Source organism: Lepisosteus platostomus, chromosome 7 (assembly GCF_059453375.1).
Source record: "Lepisosteus platostomus isolate fLepPlt1 chromosome 7, fLepPlt1.hap1, whole genome shotgun sequence".
Classification (NCBI taxonomy): Eukaryota; Metazoa; Chordata; class Actinopteri; order Semionotiformes; family Lepisosteidae; genus Lepisosteus; species Lepisosteus platostomus.
The window spans coordinates 14,611,129-14,632,765 of NC_142617.1; the positions used below are offsets into that span (position 1 = coordinate 14,611,129).

Genomic DNA, 21,637 nt, shown 5'->3' on the forward strand with positions numbered 1-21,637 from the left:
TTTGATTTGTTGAAGATTGGAGCAAGAGGGGGTTTAAATACGCTTAGTTTGGAGGGGAAAATAAACTGAGTAATTTTGTCCTTTCGGGTAAGGCCAATTCCAATGTGTAAGAAATGGCCTAGAGAAACACATGCCAGTGTGAGTGACTGAAGTCATGAACTGATCAATGAAAAGAGACTGATAAATTGATTCAGACTCAAACAATGGATGTGCTCAAATAAACGGTTCTCTGGAAAACTGCTCAGTGCACATCATTAAATCTGAAATTGACTTATATACTTTAAATAGAAAATGATGCATTTTTCATGCGTCTTTAATTATTTCTTTTTTATTGGGCCATTTTTAATCTTTCTGTTTTTTCAGCATTTTGGTTTTTAATTACATGTGCAGCTGGAGGTTTTAAAGAGATCAGCACTGCCGTATCTGGCTCCGTTCCCTTGCGCACTGATATTAGGTTTGCTCTGCTTGATAAGAATAATTTGGCAGTGAAACTCTGGTTTGTCATGGTTTCAGCAGGCGATGGCAGCACTACATCCCAGAGACAACACCGTGGTGCAAACCCTGCTAAATGTTTGGCCAAGGCGTTTGAAGGCTGCGCATATAAAAGAGGGGTGTGTAGCTAGCTGTCTGTTTCCCACCAGTTAACGCCCAGACTCGTCAGAAACTTCTCATCAGGCAGAATGACAGAACAGCCCCATTAATTCCCACTCTTCGTTTCATTACTGCCCCAGTTATTTTTATTCTGCAGCATTGGCAGTGCAGTAGAATCTTGGGCTGATTCCACAATCGAGGAAGAGCTGTATCATTTCTGCGGGTTTTCCAGACTTTCGGGATGGAATACAAGTCTGTCAAGAGGCTCATTACTGATGCCCTCTGACTTTGCGAGAGACAAAAAGATCTTGGGATTCTCTGCATGTGATGTTTCAGTGCTCCAAAACCAACTTCTTTTCCCCAAGGAGCTGTGATCAAACATTTCAAGCCACTTCTGATATAGGGGTTCAGAATGAATCACTTAGGGAATTTTTGCGTGTCCTTTTTTCTAATTTTCTCTTGTGGGGTGAGGGCATGCAGAGTTTCACCTTGCTCATTTCGTGCCACTGGGAAGATTATTCATCTTAGCAATGCGTGTAGTTGATGCTCCTGTGTTTTATTTGGGCTTTTAGCCCAGCGCTCTTACCATGTTGCAGGTGCCAGTAGCGACACCCCCGAAAGACAATTGCTGGACGTATTATTCGGTCACAGTTGTGACCCTTTCCATAACAGTCCATGTTTAAATCATCAGCTGCTTCAGATTTGGAACAAAGTTGATGAAACCATTAGCTGAATGAATGAGGTCTAGAGTGATGAGAAAATTGGAAGGCCTCTAGTTCTGAGCATCGACGCTATTTTGATAGGTGGGTCAGACTGCTGAAGAATGAGGACACAGCTGGTTGACAGGCTACTTAAGAAAATGGATCTGGGCGCTTTTCTTTGTTGGAAAGAACAGAGGTCATTGCTGGGAGGAGTGGACTGCAGCCCTTTCTGCTGGGTCTCAGTGTTAGAAAAACCTACTGAAGCATAAGCTTTTCACAGCCAAAAATATAGAACAGAAGAAGAGCAGTGGAACAAGCTCATAGGCTGATGTGGCTTTTAAGTGAAGAACCCTAAGTATCGAAACTCCTGCGATGGTCCTTTCATGTTCATCGTTAAAGTGTAGTGCCTCAATATTTAATAACTTTCATGATTCATCTTTAAAGCGAATAGTTTAAACTATTAAACTATGTAAGAGCCTTTGGCGTTGGAAGTATGGAGAGTTGACTTTTATTTTCTAAGCCCCAGAAATTGCTGCAAACAAGGGTTCTATTTTTGACCAAAACAGTGACCAAGGTCCAGTAGGGCCCAAAATGCATTGTCTAGTAGACGGGAAATCACTTGGAAGTTGTTCTTCACTGTTACCCTGGGGAAAAAGTGGTGTTTCTGCCATTCCTTTTCTCAAATATGTTAAAGGTTCCATGGGCTGATTTTTCTAAATTTCAGTCCGAGAGACAGCTGTTTAAAGGGGAATCGCAGTCCCAATGTCTCAGACCCAGTTCCTTGGGTTATTAAGTCTCGATAACAGTAAATTCATTGAAGTTATAGATTTTTTTTTTACATATTCCGAATTAAGCCCAAAATCGTGAACTTTGTGAAAATACCATGTTTGTCGCAAACTGCTGCTCTCGCCAGGGGCAAGACTGGGGGTTCACGCGAATTGTGCCGTGAAGCGACCCTTCCTGCTCGCTAGTCACTGTAATGACTAATTTTCCGTGATGTACAAGCAAATAAGTACATGTTGTGCATTTTGCCACATAAATCTTCAGCGTGACCTTCGTGTAGAGTTGTATTTGTCAGCAAAACAGTCTCGAAGTCTATAGGATTAAAAGAGATGTATTTACAACTGTGTTTGTTTACAATGTAATAGGGGGGTTTTGCCTCATTCAGAAGGGCAGAATATGGCAGGTTGTAATAATAATATGACAGAATATTCTGATGTAAGTTGGAGGTTTTACACTCTACTGTGTACATTTTACTCTCATTGTGGTTTGAAATGCGCTCGTTGGCGACTCTTTCTAACCCCAGAATCTAAAAAATAGCGTCGCAGTTCCCCTTCAATCAGGGGTGAAGTCTTCGGGTCGGGTCCAAGATTTCACGTCCAGCATGTCTTTGCCTTTGCCGTGTGTGCCAAAGCTCCTTCTCTGTGCTCTCCCGGCCTGCGCAGGTAGAGGCAGGCGATAGATGAGCTGCGAGCCCGTCTGGCAGATGTGCTGAGCAGGAGAGATGTCAGCAGTCGCCTCTGCTCGGTCTCATCCATCCGCCCGGGCTCCTGTGGGGACTCGGAATTGCATTTGCCACACAGCGCGCGGTAAATTTGTCTCCTCGCATAAATATTTAAGAGATGCAGCGTTGGGGGGAAAAAGTGAAATTGATGTTTGCAATCCCCTTTCTTTAGCAGATGTGCTCGTCCTCGTGGCAAAAGCGAGGATGAGCCACTTGGCTCATTTTTCAGTGTTTGGAAAGGGGGAGCTGCAATTTTGATGACCCCGTCTGCACCCTGTTCAAAGAAGCGCATTATTTTTTGGGGTTGTTTTCCGAATAGCCTCTAGCTCCGCTAGAGCAGGACTGCAACATTGCGCTGTGTGTTCTGGGTTTCCCAGAGTCTCCTTGACTGCTGCACCACAGAAGTTAATGCCCCAATAAATTGTATTTTCTTGCAGAAGAAATGAGCCCCTAGCTTGGCATGTGGCGCTCTTGGGAAGGCGGGTCTGAAACAGAAATAGAGAAGGAGATTTTATTTCAGCTTTTTTTTTCACGCTCAGGGTACACTCTGAGCCTGGTTTTTATTCATTTTATTAATCTTATTCATCTTTTGTTCTCCTTTAATAACACAAAAGCATGCTTTTGTGGCTCTTTAGAAAAATAGAAATAAAAAGCATTAGGCCTGTCCGTTAGATTGCTTTGCAGTTTCTGGAGCTGTTAAAAGATGTCCTACAGTCGTATCAAACAGTACTGTTTTTCACTTGCGTTGTCTGTTGAATGGATTTTTTAAGAATCACAGATCATGATAAATTCTTCAAAGAGTGACCCTAGGAAGGAAGAAAGCCAGGCCTCCAGGGATCTTATATCCTGTTTGAAGTGACACCGTCAGTGTGCAGGGGTGTCTCTCCACTAAGTTCTCTTTAATCATTTTAGAATACCAACTCATTTTCACCAACAGCAGCTCTTGCATTGATTGCTGTTAACCTCAGAGTATTGTACAGGTGCCTGAAATGATTGCTGGGAGACTTTCATGTTCATGGGGGTTAGCCGATGCTGGAATATCAGGTGTTTACCACCGTCTGATAAACACATTCTCTCCAATGGGTGGTGATTGGTACATTATATTTTTAAAGGGTTGTACAAAATTCGTATTTTAATGATTAGGAAATTTAGGTCAGTCTTTTAAGCCCATCAGAAACGCCTCTGCATTCATATCTATATATTTTATTGTTGCTGGTGTTTGTTCATTTCAGTGGAAATTCCATCCATCCGTTTTCTGACTGTTTTTTCCAGTTCAGGGTTGTGGAGGAGCCAGAGCCTATTCTGCAAGCAGCAGGTGTGAGGCAGGGTAGGCCATTGCAGGGCAGACACTCACAAACACACACACACACACACACACACACACACACCCACCCCTAGGGCCAGTTTCCCAGAAGGCAGTTAACCTACCAGTATGTCTTTGGACTGTGGGAAAGAACCGGCACACCCCATGTGAACACAGGGAGAACACACAAACGCCACCCAGAGAGCACCTCTCATCCAGAATTGAACCCAGAGCCCAGTTGCTAACGACTGTGCCATCATGCTGCCCAGATGGAGAACCCTGTCCACATAACAGGTCTGGGGCATGCAAGCATGTAAGATAAGATCATTTAATAGGCCATATACAATTTCTTGTATTAGGAATTTGTCTTTTCACATACCCCAACTTGCTCTCCATGAGACACACAGACAGGGAGGGAAGCTTGGGGTCAGAGTGCAGGATCAGCCATTTATACGACACCCCTGGAGCAGTTGGGGTTAAGGGCCTTGCTCAGGGACCCAACAGAGTAGGATTCCTCTGCTGGCCACGGGATACGAATCGACAACCTTCCAGGCGTAGGCGCAGATACTTAGCCACAGAGCCACCACACCATTGTGCCAATGTCAGATTGTCCAGATTGACATTGTCCCTGATTGACATTGAACTATGTCCTGATTGTTTCAGAGATGGACTTTCCCCAGTAAGCTCTTGTCCTCTTTATGATTGCAGTGCCTTCAGCTTCATTTTTTCTCCAACATTTCTGTTATACCTTATCTTATTTTAATTGCGTTCTAATTTTTTAAAGTTTCATTTTTAGAGTCCACTGTGTAGCTATTTGACTAGAGGGTATATGAGATTTTGAGTTGTGAAAAGCACTATGCAATACAAGTAGAAATGGGCTTGTAATGAAAGACCATCTTTTAAATTTAGAGTGGGTAAAATTGGCATGTGGTCATATGAAAGCTTGAGGGATTGTTTCATGTGTGCAGTAAAAAAAAGGGCAATTTGGACGTTGAACACTTTACAGTATCCATGTGCTGGAGTGACACCTTGAGGAGAGTGATGGCACTGCAGTCTGTTACAATGCGCTGCTAGACCAGGGATTCAAAACACCTGTCTTTAGTGTCTGGACTCCAGCAGGCTTCCAGTGTCTTCTTTCTTTTTAGACAGTTCATTGCCTGGGAAAAGTTTGAAACTGATCCAGTTTGTCCATTCCTCACACCCTTCAGTTGTTGCCGATTTGCCAAGTCATAAAAAAACCCTTGAGATCTAGATTTGGGAACCTCTGCCAAGAGTGATTTGTACACTCTGTGTGACTCATGGTCCCTTTGTACATCTTAGTAAGAAATCTGTTTGACTTTGCTTTTTCTTGGTCTTATTATTTTGCTTATTAGGCAATGATCTGCAAACGGCAGCTCCAAAACCAGACTCTCAAAGCTTCATTCTGATTGCAGTCCCTTTAATTTTTTACAAGCTGTGACGAGGGAAGTAGCCCAAGCCCACATTTTTTCTTTTTTTTTGTTGTAACTAGTAAGGATTTGTGAAGTCAATAAATTTGACTGGTGCATAAGATTCAAATAGATAAGCTGTTAGAATGAATTTGTTTTCATTTTTTGTCAGCCCCCTTAAATCGATTGCCACTGCACTTCCAGCGCATCTACTCATCGAACTTCAGTATTTTTATTTGAGTTTAACCTTTTCCGTTTGGACATTTAGATTGGGAAGCTATTTAGCAGATTTACTTATATATAGTAGCTTGATAAGTAACAACATCTAGAACAGAACCTAACCTCTCTTCTCTCTTGGAACGGCGAGCCCATAGTTATACCAGCGCTTGAACTAAGAACGTCATAAACGGTTTAATGTTCTTTTTATCAACCATGCCTGGTTAAACTAAAACCTGCTTGCAGGGCTTGAGGTGGACAAAGGTGCAGCTTTTATGTTGTGACTGTGGACTGACCGGTAGCCCTGCTCTCTCTCTGTCTCTCCAGGGAGCACTGAGCTGAGACCATGGCTCACTCCAAGGCCAGAGCCACTGATGGCAAGATCACCTACCCGCCGGGGGTCAAGGAGATCTCTGACAAGATCTCCAAAGAAGAGATGGTTCGGAGATTAAAGGTGAGTCTGACCGCACCCTTGCAGTGAAGGACACCATTGTGTAAGAGCTGCACACTGCAGTGCTGCTAAAGTGATGCTTTTCTCATGCAGTTCCAGGTCTCTAGTCCTTCCACTGGCTCCCTATTGCTGCTCCCATACAATTCAAACCTACTTTTTGTCTCCACCTCTCTTGCTCCTGTCCATCTTCAGTCCCTGGTCTTTCCCCTACTGCCTTCTTTCCCTCTCTGTCCCTTCTCCAACAGACGTTCTGTGCCTCCTCTTTTCTCCCACGTCTAGATCCTGTTCAGTATCCACCTTCGCTCCTCGATATGAAAAAACCTGCCCACAGAAATAAGAACTGCTCAGTTCCTGACGACCTCCCGGTACCTGCCCAACATTCTCCTGCTTAGACTCATGATCTCTCAGCTGGTCTTCACAGCATTGCACTCATTCTTTATAGTCTCAAATTGCTAGTATTAGGTGCTAATTATAAACATGGAATACTAACAGGCTGTTCACTCATTGGTATCTGCAGTGTTTACTGTTTGATTGCTTGCTGTTTCATTTTACTTAGGTGATACAAGTGTAACTCTTCCAGCTAGTGGCAGCTTTATTGTGTGTGCTTAATGTCAGCGATCTGTATTGTAAGTTGCACTTGATATTATTTATTAACCAAGTGAATAATAGTCATACTAAATGATCACTGCTGAAGGCATGCATACCTCAAGAAGATTCACTTAAGGTAAATCAGTCATGCAACATCTACTGCCAACCCCATTGAGCATACTGATTAACTAGAAAATAAAAGGAATAATGGTAGTTCTCAGTCTGAGGTTATTTTACAGCTTCTTCCTGGTGTCACAAAAACCATTTTCTGCTCCATTCAAACATCTATTGAATCCACAAAAAAAGGCTGATATAAAGTTTTTTTAAAGTGTATCCTTGACGGTAACAGCATAAAGTAGCTTTTACCTCCTCACCCTTCTGCCTCTTATTGTAGAATTCATTTAACACATCTCTGTAGGATGCTGCAGTCATCTCATCATTATGAGAGGGTCTGATTAAAAATCTTCATAGGCAAATAAATAGAAGCAACCTATTGCAAGTTTTCAGAATCAACAGTGAAACGCGAACCACTGGAGAAAAACTGAAACAAAATGTTTTAGACCAAATGGAGCACTTTTTTAACATTGGTGAGAGTCTGTAACTTCCTATCTAGCTTTATTATTTAGCCTGTATCCTAGAAATGAATGTATCCTAGGTTCACTTAAGGCTGAGTGAGATTCTTGGAAAATAGTCATCGAACATCCAGAATATCCTGTTCTCATTAGTTCTCACAGTCATAATGTTCTTCCAAGGATGCCCTTTGTTGTTTATAGAGCTGTGGGATTTGTTACATTACATTGAGAGGAATCCTGTCTCTGCTGTGATTTGCACAGAAGAAAAGACCCCTTTCCTGTGATACTTAATGTTATGGCTCGGAGGAGTCGCTTTTAGCCATGGGTGTAATTCTAGATCACCATGTTCACGGTCCTCAACGTTATCTTACTGTTTCATTATTATGTTGGTTCCTTCCATCATTTTTATTCATTACTCATATTCACAGGCAATTTCAAAAGCTCAGATGTTGCAGTTTGAAAAAGGACTAAAATGATGTGATGTTTACGTCTTCTCTTATGGGTGACACTTATCATTTAGACAGTACTTAAAATATACATAACAAAACATTGATGTATTTTTGTGATTATTAATTTCTAATAAAGGTACATCTTGGCTTTTTTAAAGACTTTGTTAATGAGAATGATGGTGAAAACAAGGTCATCAGGTGTTTTTCTACAGTGGCCAGGTAGAAGAAAGTGTGTCTGGCCTGTTTCATGTGTCCTAGTGCCTGTTAGAGGATACTGTGCTGCCCCCTGGAATATGAAGAAGTTTGAAGACTCATGGGAACTGACCTGCTTCCCTGCTGCTCAGTGGAAGAATAATAATAATAATAATTGCTTACACTTATATAGCGCTTTTCTGGACACTCCACTCAAAGCGCTTTACAGGTAATGGGGACTCCCCTCCACCACCACCAATGTGCAGCATCCACCTGGATGATGCGACAGCAGCCATAGTGCACCAGAACGCTCACCACACATCAGCTATCAGTGGGGAGGAAAGCAGAGTAATGAAGCCAATTCATAGAGGGGGATTATTAGGAGGCATGGGAAATGGGTTACACCCCTACTCTTTTCGAGAAATGCCCTGGGATTTTTAATGACCACAGAGTCAGGACCTCGGTTTTACGTCTCATGCGAAGGACGGCGCCTGTTTACAGTATAGTGTCCCCCTCACTATACTGGGGCATTAGGACCCACATGGACCGCAGGGTGAGCGCCCCCTGCTGGCCCCACTAACACCTCTTCCAGCAGCAACCTTAGTTTTTTCCCAGGAGGTCTCCCATCCAGGTACTGACCAGGCTCACACCTGCTTAGCTTCAGTGGGTTGCCAGTTGTGAGTTGCAGGGTGATATGGCTGTTGGCTGCTGGAATCTCTGTCAGCAGAGTTCATTCTGCCTTATTTGATACTTAGAGGTATCTCTTTGTTTCCTTTAGATGGTTGTGAAAACCTTTATGGACATGGACCAGGACTCAGAGGAGGAGAAGGAGCTCTACCTCAACCTGGCCCTGCACTTGGCCTCCGATTTCTTCCTCAAGCACCCCGATAAAGATGTCCGCTTGCTTGTGGCTTGCTGCTTGGCCGATATCTTCAGGATTTATGCTCCAGAGGCTCCGTACACATCGCCAGACAAACTGAAGGTACAATTCGTCTGCTCGGTTTCGTGATGCCAGTCCAAACCTGATTCTCTCAGACACGCTGAGAGAAAAACACATTTTCGAAGGATGAGAAAGCATTGTCTTTATCTTCTGTTACAGCACCAAGTCTAAGACTCTGTGTCTGTATTCTTTCTTTTGTGATTCAGGATATATTTATGTTTATTACAAGGCAGCTGAAGGGACTAGAAGACACAAAAAGCGCACAGTTCAACAGATACTTTTATTTGCTTGAGGTAAGTTTACATGTTTCTGTCAAGTTTTATGTTGGGTCCAGACTTCCCGATAAGTTTACGTTAGAAGAGAAGTATTTTTGTTTCCTTTTGTTAAAGACAAATGTATTCCTTGTGTCTATGCTTGATGCTGTAAGGAGTCTTTAGAATTTGTTTCTCCAAGGAACTAGCAGCTCCTAAAATTCACTCTCTCATTTGTAAATGTGAATAATTTGTGACAGTCTGACGTGATGCAGACTGTTGTTTGCTAGAAGATGAAACAAGTAATGAAGACCTTGAGTAGCAGCTCAGAAAACACGTTATCAATGACGCTGTATTATTTTTGTAGAATATTGCCTGGGTGAAGTCGTACAATATCTGCTTTGAGCTGGAGGACAGCAATGAGATCTTCACACAGCTCTACAGAACACTGTTTCAAGTGATAAAGCAAGTACCAAAAAAAAAAGTTTTTTCAAGTGCAAAATATTTCAGGGTGCCTAGAATCAATAGTCTGTTATCTCCCATTTCTTTAGCAGTTACATAATGTCTAACATGTTTTGATCTGTATATTTTTAATGGCATTACACAGGGGAAAAAGTTTTTGTTATTCATTTGCACTGAACACATTTCCACGTTCGTTTTCCTTTAACTTTGTTAATTCCTGTTTCTTTACCCTGCATGTGCCCACATAAGGCAAATGCCTAATGAACGTTTGGGAAAGGTTACAAATTTATGGTTTAGGTGATTTCAGACTTGAAAGGGATTTTCAACAATTATTTTGAACTCCTCAGCAATGGCCACAACCAGAAGGTCCATATGCACATGGTGGATCTGATGGGTTCCATTATTTGTGAAGGGGATACTGTGTCTCAGGAGCTGTTGGACACTGTTTTAGTGAATCTGGTACCTGCGCATAAGGTAAATACAGTTGCTTTGTGATTTGTAGGTGCCACATGAACATTCATAAGATGCTTAATGCATTAATACACAATTGGTTTGATTTTTTTTTTATTTTAGAAAATGGATAAAACCATTTTAACCATTACAAAACCATCCTTTTACACCCCAAATTTACAGATATAACTTCTTATCATACATGAGAATTGAATGTAACTTTGTTCTAATTTGGTTTGATTTTATGCATATTAAGCCACATTTGATGTATTTCGCATTAAGTCTAATCCATATGAAGGGGGTTATTTGTAAGCATTATAATGACTTTATTATTTTCAAAAGACCTACAATTATGGAAGATTAGAATTAGACTCCCCTTACAAGGTATTGTTTTGTTAATTGTTTTTTTTTTTATTTTCTCTGTGCAGAATTTAAATAAACAGGCTTATGACCTGGCCAAAGCTCTGCTGAAGAGGACAGCGCAGGCCATTGAACCGTACATCACTAATGTAAGTGAGAATTGATACTTTCTTTAAAAGTACAGCTGGTTTGTTGTTCAGACCAGAGGTGAATAGCTGAAACTCTTTTTAGCTGCTTTCTATTGTAGCCTTTTCATGTTGGCATTTGGGAATATGTTAATCCTTCGTGGAAGAGATCAAAGAAAGCCTTTTTATGATTGTGCTCTTATTCAGGACTATGCTGTAAGTCTCTTGTTCTGTACCAGAAGTGGTGGTTAGATGATTTAACCAGTATAGGTATTCGAGTACAAGTATGCCTGTAAATCAGTGTCTCAATTAAGTCATTTGGTAAAGCCTTATAAAGCCTGGAAGCCCTTGTCCTAGTCTGTAAATTAATTATAGATAAAATTGTGGATCTTGAAGTGTATATTTAATGATGTAATTAATTATGTTACATGTACAATATTAGCTCTAACCTCAGTTCAGTTCCTAACTCTGAAACATTCAGTACGCCACAATAATGCAGTCAAAACAATCTTGTGCTCCAGATAAATAGAACAATAATGTATGTTGTCAAATGTTACCAATTCTATTCCATGAGACCCAGATCCTTAAATTCAGAGAAAGGTAACATAACATTGACTAAGTTTCTTTTTAAATTATAAATGTTCTATTTTTCCCTCACAAATTCCCTTTGTGCATATAATATTTAAAACAGATACAGAAATGTTTGTTTAAGGTTTTTATAAAAGGTCAGTTTTCATGGTGCCGAGGTACAGTTTTGTTTCATAATGTGAGGAGTTCAGACGAGACATTGCCTTTTCTCCATTAACTCAGGAGCCATTGCGTTGCCAAGGATGATGTGGGGAATTGTGCTGGCAGGACTTGTTGTAGCCTTTAAAAGCAATGCTGTTGTTAATCCTGCCTGCACAAATTTATCATTTTAACTCTGGTCTCGAGGGAAGCCGGGAAATGCCTCATGTTTTTGCTTCAAATGCTCCCAGTAGTGTCAATTAAAGCCTCTGTACATGGAGGGTTTTCATTATTACACAAGAGGCACAGTCTCTTCATGGCAATGATGAGGCTGCACTTGATCTAATTATAATAAAAAAAAAAACTATTGGATGTGCATGGCTGTGAGTAGAGCAATCTGCATCCTTTGTTTCCAAGGAGCTGTGATTGTTAAGTATATGCTGCGGTTTAATGTCCTGTATTCATGAATGTGACCGTGCTACCTTTCTGCTTTTGTAGTTCTTCAACCAGGTGTTGATGCTTGGGAAGACATCTGTCAGCGATCTGTCAGAGCACGTCTTTGATCTGATTCTGGAGCTATACAACATAGACAGCCATCTGCTGTTGTCTGTCCTGCCGCAACTGGAGTTTAAACTTAAGGTAATTGCTGCTGTCTTCTAACTGGCTAAGATTTAGAGCTGCTTTCTTTATTACTATAGTGGACAATACTGACATGCTTTTCTAGAATGATGAAAGTGCTGGTAACAAGGACACATCTTTTTGTTTTTCATTTATTTATTTAATTTCCACTTCTGCATTTCATTTGGAATATAAAGATGTTTTAATTCCTTCCCCATAAATACATACATAAACACTTTGTAAAGTAAAATTAAATTAAATTGTTAAATTCTGGTTGTGTCATTTAAGGAAGAAGAGAGCAGTATGTTACCTCAGTCCGAAGGCCGTGTGCCTGAATGACCTGATTGCACAAATTCTATGTGATAAGTGCAGTCATTCCCCAACAGGGACAAGATAGACACTTTTACTGCATCTGGAACTGGGTTACAGAAAGTAGTAGTTCATAAAATGTAGTTTATTTCATGAGCAGGTACAAAAGCTAGATATGTCTCCAGTTTATACTGGGTTTTCAAAAGAATAGCACTGTAGTATCTGTGTGAGGCTGAGCGTAAAGTCAGATAGTAAACCTTCTTTGCTTGTTGAAACTAAATTTTATTTTCTTAGTTTTGTTACCTGTCAATGTAGTATGTTAAAATTGCACTCTGGACTTTGAAAATTTCAGAAATACTATATCTCTTTGCAGAGCAATGATAATGACGAGCGCTTGCAGGTTGTAAAGCTGCTGGCCAAAATGTTTGGGGTGAAGGATTCCGAACTGGCAGCTCAGAACAAACCCCTTTGGCAATGTTACCTGGGAAGGTGTGGTTATAATTTACATTTCCTGTGGATCGTGATCTTGATAGAATAATATAAGACCATTACATAGCTCCATAAACTCATTTGGGAAGCAAAAAGTACTTTGATTTTACTGTAATGCTAATATAGATTATTCAGAGATGTGATCCATAGTTGTATGTGGCAAATTGTATTCTGCCTTTGATATAATGTTGGGTCCGGTATGAAACCTTCGATCGCTCACTCTTGAAGTACTGTTCAAAACCTTTGTATTCTTGAATGTCTATGTGTAGTACAAATTCCCACTTTGAATGTGTGAGTAAAAGTTAATCGTTCAAGGGTTGAAGAGTTACCTATTGACAGTAGTTAAATGTGGGTGAACTACTCGGTTGACTTCAAATTTCCATCTTAAATCTAGTACAACCATAGTTTAATCATTATTATGTAATGATGGTATGCAGTGTAGATAATAGTTTCATAGTAGACTGGCACTGAAAGCAGTGCACTAGTCAGAAATGTAGCTCACCTCCAAATTTACTAAGAGCTGAATTAGTTAAGTGGTGTTTTATTTCTGTGATCCATATTAAACTTTATTACACATAGCAAACTTTTGCACATACATTAGTAGCAGTTTATATTAATGTATTTTATTCTTTCAGAATTGATGACAGTGTTTTTTTTTCCTATCTGTTTCAGGTTCAATGATATCCATGTCCCTATACGCCTAGAGTGTGTAAAGTTTGCAAGCCACTGCCTTATGAACCACCCAGATTTAGCCAAAGACCTAACAGGTATTACAGTCAATCGCTGTCTTTAAATATCAAGGAAGACGACAAGATATGTGCTATTTTCGGTACATAGGTACATGCTGTCTGGTAAAGCGTAGCACTAGTTCAATATCCACTTTTCTAAAATGTTTTTCTGAATTCTTATCATTTGTTCCTGGTAATGGGTACAGTACATTGTTTTGGAAGAGCTTAGATACTACATTACTCTTTTTTTAACCATATTTCATGGATAAAATTAATCCATGAATCCATTAACACTTAGAACAAACAACTAGAAATTGCTATTAAGTTGGATCTTCCATGAAAAGGTTAATAGACACTGTTAAGATGTCTTTATTTCTTGCCAAGCCTTGGGACCATACAAAAGCCAGACTCAAAGCCAGGGCCTGTGTTCATCAGCTTTCCATTTGTTCAGGCTGAAGTCCGTACTTTCTACAAAATGGTTTATCTTGGTTAAATATTGACTTTAGCAATATGGTCAAACAGCTGAAATGAGAGGTGTCAAGTAATGCATAATAGTGTCACAGCTGTAGTCCATGTGGTTTTGCCTTTGTATGTACACTTATTACAATATGTTAATGTCTTCCAGAGTACTTAAAAGTGAGGTCACATGACCCCGAAGAAGCCATCAGGCATGATGTGATTGTGTCCATTGTAACAGCTGCTAAAAAGGACCTGTCCCTCGTCAATGACCACTTGCTTAATTTTGTAAGAGAAAGAACATTAGATAAACGGGTAAGACCTCTTAAAATAATGATGGCTAATTAATGTGTTGTTTTATGTCCACCTATTTTTGAATGTTAATGAGTCAAAGTAAAACATAGTAATAGACAAAAAAAATTTCTTAATATATTCATTTTTCCTGTATATATACATGACAGGATTCAAAAGTGCAAAGCAGACCCCTCTCACTAAGAGTAATATAAAAAAGTGTAGTTAAAAAGTAGATAAAAACCAAGGTAAACATTATTTTTAACTTAAAGTATGGTGCATTTTATACTGTGATTGCAAGTGTGCTTGGGGTGAAATGTTTGTATTATGAAATAAATGGGGACATGGTACATTCTCCCTTAAGAGATATTTTTGTAGGTTTGGAAGCAGCTGTTAATTTCATTTTTTGCACTTTCTGTGAGTAATATTGTCTGTTGCTTAACAAGAAGTGGCAGGTGGAAAATGAACACCCCTGATAATCAATATGTATGTTTGAACATATGTAACCACAGAATTATATCAACAGGGCACTTCTGTCTAAAAGGAACATTTACATTTGGAATTTAGTCTGTTTGATACTAGTTAAGATTTATATGAAGACATTGCCATGTGCTTTAAGTCATAGCCCTTTTGTTCCAATTTGTATCACGACTGACTGATCACTATGGAATAGACAATGTTTTTTTTGAGTGATCACATTTTCTATTGTCTTCAACTTACAGGAGAAGTATGCATCCATGCTTCTCTGCCTTCTGTCTTTTATGAAATTGATTGATCTTTAGCTCTTTAGCTTTCATTGTATTTCATCTCCGACATGAAAAATAGACATTACAGGAAATTTCTTTTACCCTTTATATCAAAGAATTTGAGGTTTCTTGTCAAATTATTCCTGAATAAGACACGCTTAAAATAAGTCATTGCTCCACTGTCTTGATTGACACTTTACATTTATTTCTTTTGTCAGTTTCTGGGAGCAGTCATGCTTCAGACTTCAGAGGCACAGAAAAGGAAGGAATAAATAAATTGGACTATAATTCACATCTGCACCAGTTTTCATGTGCTCCCAAGGGAGACACAGAGAAAAATCTAATTGAGCACACTTGATAGATGTGAATCAGAGAGCTGTGGCTTTATCTTAGGTTTCTTCAATTCGACATCTCCAAGAGAAATCTATATACTGTAAGACATAATGGATCACTGAACTTGTTAAACGTTTTATGGATTCAAAAAAGGACTTTTCAAAGTATTTGCCAGTGAAGCACACTTTGGTTTCTATGCTTCTGGTTTAGTGTAGGAATATGTTATTGTTGTTTGTGCTTGTTACTTCCCCAAGTGGATGAAGGCTCTCTCTGGTTTTGAAATGTCGATTACATTGGCATGCTGTATGTGTTTTTTTCTATTTCTCCCAGTGGAGGGTCCGAAAGGAAGCGATGATGGGGTTGGCCCAGATCTATAAAAAATATTCTTTGCAAGGAGAGGCAGGAAAAGAAGCTACCAAACAGATATCATGGATAAAAGATAAACTACTACATATATATTATCAGAACAGCATTGATGACAGGTGAGTGCACTCATTGAATAAAGAATCCGGCGTTCTTTTAATTCCAGAGGTCCACATTTCGACAAGGGCTTTCACTTTCCCTGTCATGCTTATTGCCCAATGAAGCCGATTCCTTACAGTCTAACTACTCTTACAGGAGGCATTTACTTGTCTATAGGGTTGCGAGAGTATGGTAAAGCTCTCCAGCTGTGTTGTAAAACCGATTCCCTGCCTTCTTTCGGGGAAAAAGCTAGATGAGATCCATGGATCATCTCGATGTGCCGAATGGCGTCCTCTCGTTTATAACTGCATTTATGGTTATAGCAGGGTGGGGCAGTGGCTAAATGGGAGCTTTGAATCAAACTGTTCGCCTGATGATGGGTATTTTAACTGTCACTGAAAAAGCAAACTGCAGTTCTGAACATACCAAACTTGCAAGACTCTTTTTATAACCTTAACCATACAGTAGAATAGAGGAGCAAGAATCGGGTTTGATATGATTCATATTGTTGCCTTTGCATTTTTCTATGGGTGTTTTCAGCTTCCACAATGTACAGGTGACAATAGATTTCCCTTCACACGTTACTTGTAGATTGATGTGATTAGTGGCTACCACACACCTCCAGGAAACCTGCAAATTCTCTTTCTATTTGCAGTGAACATACTGAAGGATTGTTCATCTTTCACTGCATGACTTGCTGCCATGTGGGAATGGCTTTTATTACATTGTCAGTTGTGGAGAAAAATTGTGTTCTGGTGAGAAAGAAATCTGCTCTGTTCATTAAGTAGTATATCTGAAAGGTAACATTTTGATTTAAAAATGAATTCTATTTGTTATAATCCCACAATCCCAACAAAGTGTTGAGTTTACAGAGAAATAAATAACCACTTTAAAACTCAATTTTACATACTGAGACAAGGCAACAAAAGAAAAATAGCAATTGCATAAAGCTCTGAGATATTTGTTCAGCAATTCTTGCCATTTGAATTAATTTTAGATTTCCACTGTTAGTCGCTTCCTGTTCTAAAACGTATTGTCACCAAATAAAATTAGGCCAACACAGCTATTTTGTTTGTGTCACTACAGCTCAGCAAACGTCTGCCTAGCCTACAAACCGAGTGACGAATTACATCCATAAACAGGAATAACCAAATGAAAATAATCTGTATTAAAGTTCACTCATCATTGATAGACACTATTGTATGATTTAAACTCCGTTTTAACCAAGAACCAGTAATGTGAAGGACAAGATGTGAACATGACAAGATTGTTTCTGACCACCTCTTGATTTTCTTCCTCACTCTGTTGGTTATGGTTTTGTCAGGTTTGCGTATTGCTTAAGGCTAAAAGCACAGAAGAAAAAGCGAACACCTCAGGTTGATAAGATTATGTGCTTAGGACTGGCAGACTGCTAAAACATTTGTAATCCTTCGCTTTTGTAGATTAAGAGGATAAGCCTTTTTAAATTGGTCTAAACAAGAGATTCAATGCCTAGAGTGTTAAAGATCCTGATGACAGTGAGGAGAGCTTTAGCGAGGATGGCTGAATGTTTGAAAAAAGTGAAAGATCTTAACCAACCTGTCATGTTTAATAGGTCCTTAATGCACAACTGACAAGAACTTGAGGGAATTAACACAGCAGATATTTGGGGTGGGATGCAGAGGGAGAGGTTGGCATTAGGTTACTCAAGATCTCTGTGTATTTAAAATGTGTCAGTAATATAAAACCTATTTATAGTATGTATTGTAAAGAGCATGATTTTCCAGTTAAATCATTTTGTAATTTAGAGAAACATATGTCGACTCTATTTCTGTCGGCTACAGTTGATACTGATTGATATCAGAAGAGAAAATAGTTTGTCAAGATAGAATTACCTAAGGTTTGTCATTTCTCAATAGTTGCAGTAAAGGCGTCCAATTTTAAATTTACATTCCATTAGGTGAGTTATGTGTAGAACAATGTTTTAAGTTTATAATTAATTGGATTTGTATAACTCATTTAATCCCAAAAGAGTTTTACATATACAGGAATGGATCCACGTTATCCACTGCTGAAGTACCTAGCAGGACCACTGCACAGCAAATAATTTGTTTTTATAAAAGAAAAGAGACATTTTGGATGTTAAAGCAATATCGGTCTCTTTACGTTTAATGTCTTTTAAGTGCTGAGTCATCGATGTTGACTTGAGACACCATTGTTGAACTCTATCCAGGTTCCGTGTTAGTCCTATTTTGTTTTCTCAGAATTCTTTGCTTTTTTTTAGGTTGCTAGTTGAACGGATATTTGCTCAGTATATGGTTCCTCATAACTTGGAAACTGCGGAAAGGATGAAATGTCTGTATTACCTTTACGCAACACTAGACTTCAATGCTGTAAAGTAAGTTCAGGTTTAGATATCATTGCCTCATTCACAGATAAATCCCTGTCAGCTTAAGATATTTGAATGGTATTTTCCCATATTTGTGATTCCCATTTTGTTTCTTATTCCTTATTTACAAATTTACTTCTGAAAACTTGAAACAATCTGAGAAGACTGTACTTTTCTAATTTGTATTTTACAGTAATATTGAATAAAATTGTGTCTTTTTATTTGCTTCTTCTTGAATTAGACATTCATTTTCAGTTTTTCTGTTTCACACAGAGCTTTGAATGAAATGTGGAAATGTCAGAACATGTTGAGGCACCATGTTAAAGACCTGCTTGATTTAATAAAACAGCCAAAAGTAAGTTGAATAGACTTGTAAACAGCTGTAGTTGTTACATTCCACTAAATAAAAATGAACAATTCATTTTTATTTAGGTTTTATTGCAGAGGTGTGGAAGCATCTCAGAATACATGTTCATATCATTTAATACTTAATCTGAACTGTACAATTTGTGTTTATTATTCATCCATCATTTAAAGTTTTTAGTTTTTTTTTACTTTTCCTGACTGCTTCAGGTATAATTTTCTTGGTTACTTTAGAGTAACTCTGGAAAAACAACACTTTTGAAATATTTCTCTTTCATTTAAAATGTTAATGGATCTGATTAATTTTATGAAAAAGAATGTCATTGACAATCCATAATACATTACTGTGTATTCACCTCATGTGTTGAAGAGTAGTCACCTTTTGTATTAGTGTCCTTTTTAAGTGCATTAGGTGCATTTGATAGACAAACCAGACATGCACCCACATGCCATCTGAACTTGTGTGTCAGTCTTGAAGTCGCTTCTTACGTATATCAAGACAATTGGCATAAACAAAATGATGCATCATATTTTTTCTGCTTTTTTTAGTCGGAAGCTTCCAGCAAGGCTGTATTCTCCAAAGTGATGGTCATAACAAGTGAGTTGTGTTCACAAATCTTTTTCTTGCGAGGTTTCTCAACTGCACTTCCCAGCCTGGTACGGAAGGTAACTGAATGCATTGCTCCAACAGGGAACCTGCCAGATCCCGGGAAAGCCCAGGACTTTGTGAAGAAGTTAGCCCAGGTTCTAGAAGAGGACGAGAGGATCCGGAACCACCTGGAGACACTGGTCAGTCCGACCTGCTCCTGTAAACAAGCTGAAGGCTGTGTGGTAAGTTTTTGCTGTAGATGGAATTCTCATTAATTACATCAACAGATGCACAATAAAAATGGAATACGGCAAAGTAAACAAGTTGGACTCTTTGCATTACATACCTGTATTCGAAGATCCTGCATTTCAACAACATGCAGCAAACTGTTTGAGACAGTTATGCACTGTATTAACTGCATGCAGATAAGAAAATTGCTTTTATTAATTTATCATGAGGAATAATTCTGTGCTCAAAAAATAATTTAAATAATTTAGATTAATGTTTGGATTAAGTAAGATTTGTTTTGTTTTTCCAGAGGGAAATCACAAAAAAACTTGGAAGTCCCAAACAGCCAAGCAACCCATTCCTGGAAATGGTGAAGTTTCTCCTGGAAAGAATTGCTCCAGTTCACATAGACACTGAATCCATCAGGTACTTTGACTGCGCTTGGGACTGACTGACTTGTCTGTTTTGTTTTATACTGATCTCATATCTGTGCTCAGACACGGTCTCTCTCTTTCTCTGACTTCAGTGCCCTCATAAAACAAGTCAACAAGTCCATTGATGGCACTGCCGATGACGAGGATGAAGGGGTGCCTACAGAGCAGGCCATTAGGGCTGGCCTGGAACTGCTGAAGGTAAACACACACAGCACTGATTCACAAGCAATTCCACGGGGATTCAGAGCATCAGTGTGCTTTCCTGACCTTCACAATGCCCTATTCAAAACCAAATATGCATTTGCAGCAGAAACGTGAACTCTGCCAGTATAAGTAATTTTGCACTGTATCCTTCATAGTGCAAATCCACCATTTGAAAATGGACTAATTTTTCTGGAAATATCCATTTTGTTTTTTTCTTTAAATATTTCTGGAAAATGTATTAACCTGGCTGCCATAGAAGCAAAAACCTCATCTTATTTTTTAAGCTGAAAATCGTCAGTTATGTGTGTTGTATAATTGGCTATTCCAAATCGAGCAGACAGATTTTTCATACCTTGGCTTGCAGGCATGACCCTGAGACCATACACTGGAGACCAACGAAGTATAGGCAGACTCCTTAGAGAGCTTCTTCCTTTAACATGTCTCGGGTATCACAGGCCCATACTGGAGATTTAGCACTGATTGAAGGAGAGGCACATCCATCATTAATAGAACTGCGTTTCTGCAAGTACTTTTTCTTCTGAAAGGCTCTGGTTGACTAATACCTCCTCACCCTCAGCAGCACTCAAGCTACTTGGGGGAATCACATTAGCAACTTATAAAAAAGCAATTGGCAAATTGGGCAATTTAGCAACTGGGCAAGAGCAAAGTAAGATTCTTCTGCATTTTTTCAGGTGCTCTCGTTCACTCATCCTGTTTCATTCCATTCCGCGGAAACCTTTGAGTCTCTTCTGGGCTGCCTGAAGATGGATGACGAGAAGGTGGCAGAAGCAGCGCTGCAGATTTTTAAGAACACTGGGAGCAAGATGGAAGAGAGTTTTCCCCATATCAAATCGTAAGTGGTATAAAACCGCATTCAGCACCAGAGCATGGGTACTGTACAGCACTCTCCTAAACCTGTCGTGAAAGTCAAGCCCACTGTCTTGATGACCACAAAGTGTGTGCTGCCCGTTTTAATGGGTGAGTGGTTGGTTGTTGTTTTTTTTTGTTCCATTTTGGGGAGGAAACAAGCAGCTGGGGAAGTCAGTGAACAGGAGTCCTCAGTGGACTTCTCCACCAGCTGATCTCTCCAAAGGCGTCACGGACACACAGTAGCGTGGCAGTGCTGTAAAGCTCAGTTGCTTCCTTTGTTGTCTTATGCAGGTGGTTTGTAATGCGGTAGAGGGAATGTAGTTAAATGTCTTTGGTGTGGCTCTGTTAAAATGCTTGCCCTTTAATCCTCCAGGGTACTGTTGCCAGTTCTGCAGCACAAGGCTAAAAAGGGTCCACAGCGCCAGGCCAAGTATGCTATCCACTGCATCCATGCCATCTTTTCCAACAGAGACACTCAGTTTGCACAGATATTTGAGGTAATTAGCAAGGCAATGCCCTTTTTAAAAAAAAGAAAATACAGGTATTTATGCATTTCAGTTAATTTAAGATCTTCTTTTTAAGCCACTTCACAAGAGCTTGGACCCAGTTAATCCTGAGCAGCTTATCACTCCTTTAACAACGATTGGACACCTGGCAATGTTGGCTCCTGAGCAGTTTGCAAGTCCATTGAAATCACTGGTAGCAAATTTCATCGTAAAGGACTTATTAATGAATGATCGGGTAAGTTTAAAGAGTGGAAGAGACTTAATCATCACTAACATTGTTCATTGTTTTGCTTTAGACCAAGTTTAAACATCATATAAAAGTTAGGGCATTCTCT

The 21,637-nt window shown here is 39.4% G+C and overlaps 1 protein-coding gene across 3 annotated transcripts in view; it reads left to right on the forward strand.

Annotated features, from left to right (window-relative positions):
* The window catches only part of pds5b (PDS5 cohesin associated factor B), a 52,214-nt gene that overhangs the window by 16,212 nt on the left and 14,365 nt on the right, over positions 1 to 21,637 (forward strand). For 2 of the 3 annotated variants that reach the window (XM_088639421.1, XM_088639422.1), the window contains exons 2-21: positions 6,070 to 6,196; positions 8,773 to 8,976; positions 9,141 to 9,227; positions 9,553 to 9,650; positions 9,995 to 10,121; positions 10,526 to 10,606; positions 11,807 to 11,947; positions 12,609 to 12,724; positions 13,397 to 13,491; positions 14,078 to 14,223; positions 15,609 to 15,760; positions 18,004 to 18,117; positions 18,382 to 18,463; positions 19,021 to 19,069; positions 19,163 to 19,302; positions 19,599 to 19,714; positions 19,815 to 19,920; positions 20,619 to 20,779; positions 21,170 to 21,293; positions 21,379 to 21,537. In XM_088639421.1, the coding sequence (XP_088495547.1) occupies positions 6,089 to 6,196; positions 8,773 to 8,976; positions 9,141 to 9,227; positions 9,553 to 9,650; positions 9,995 to 10,121; positions 10,526 to 10,606; positions 11,807 to 11,947; positions 12,609 to 12,724; positions 13,397 to 13,491; positions 14,078 to 14,223; positions 15,609 to 15,760; positions 18,004 to 18,117; positions 18,382 to 18,463; positions 19,021 to 19,069; positions 19,163 to 19,302; positions 19,599 to 19,714; positions 19,815 to 19,920; positions 20,619 to 20,779; positions 21,170 to 21,293; positions 21,379 to 21,537 (2,406 nt within the window). In that variant the 5' untranslated portion in view covers positions 6,070 to 6,088. The remainder of the gene's footprint in view (positions 1 to 6,069; positions 6,197 to 8,772; positions 8,977 to 9,140; positions 9,228 to 9,552; positions 9,651 to 9,994; positions 10,122 to 10,525; positions 10,607 to 11,806; positions 11,948 to 12,608; positions 12,725 to 13,396; positions 13,492 to 14,077; positions 14,224 to 15,608; positions 15,761 to 18,003; positions 18,118 to 18,381; positions 18,464 to 19,020; positions 19,070 to 19,162; positions 19,303 to 19,598; positions 19,715 to 19,814; positions 19,921 to 20,618; positions 20,780 to 21,169; positions 21,294 to 21,378; positions 21,538 to 21,637) is intronic. The other variant, XM_088639423.1, reaches the window with a different exon arrangement.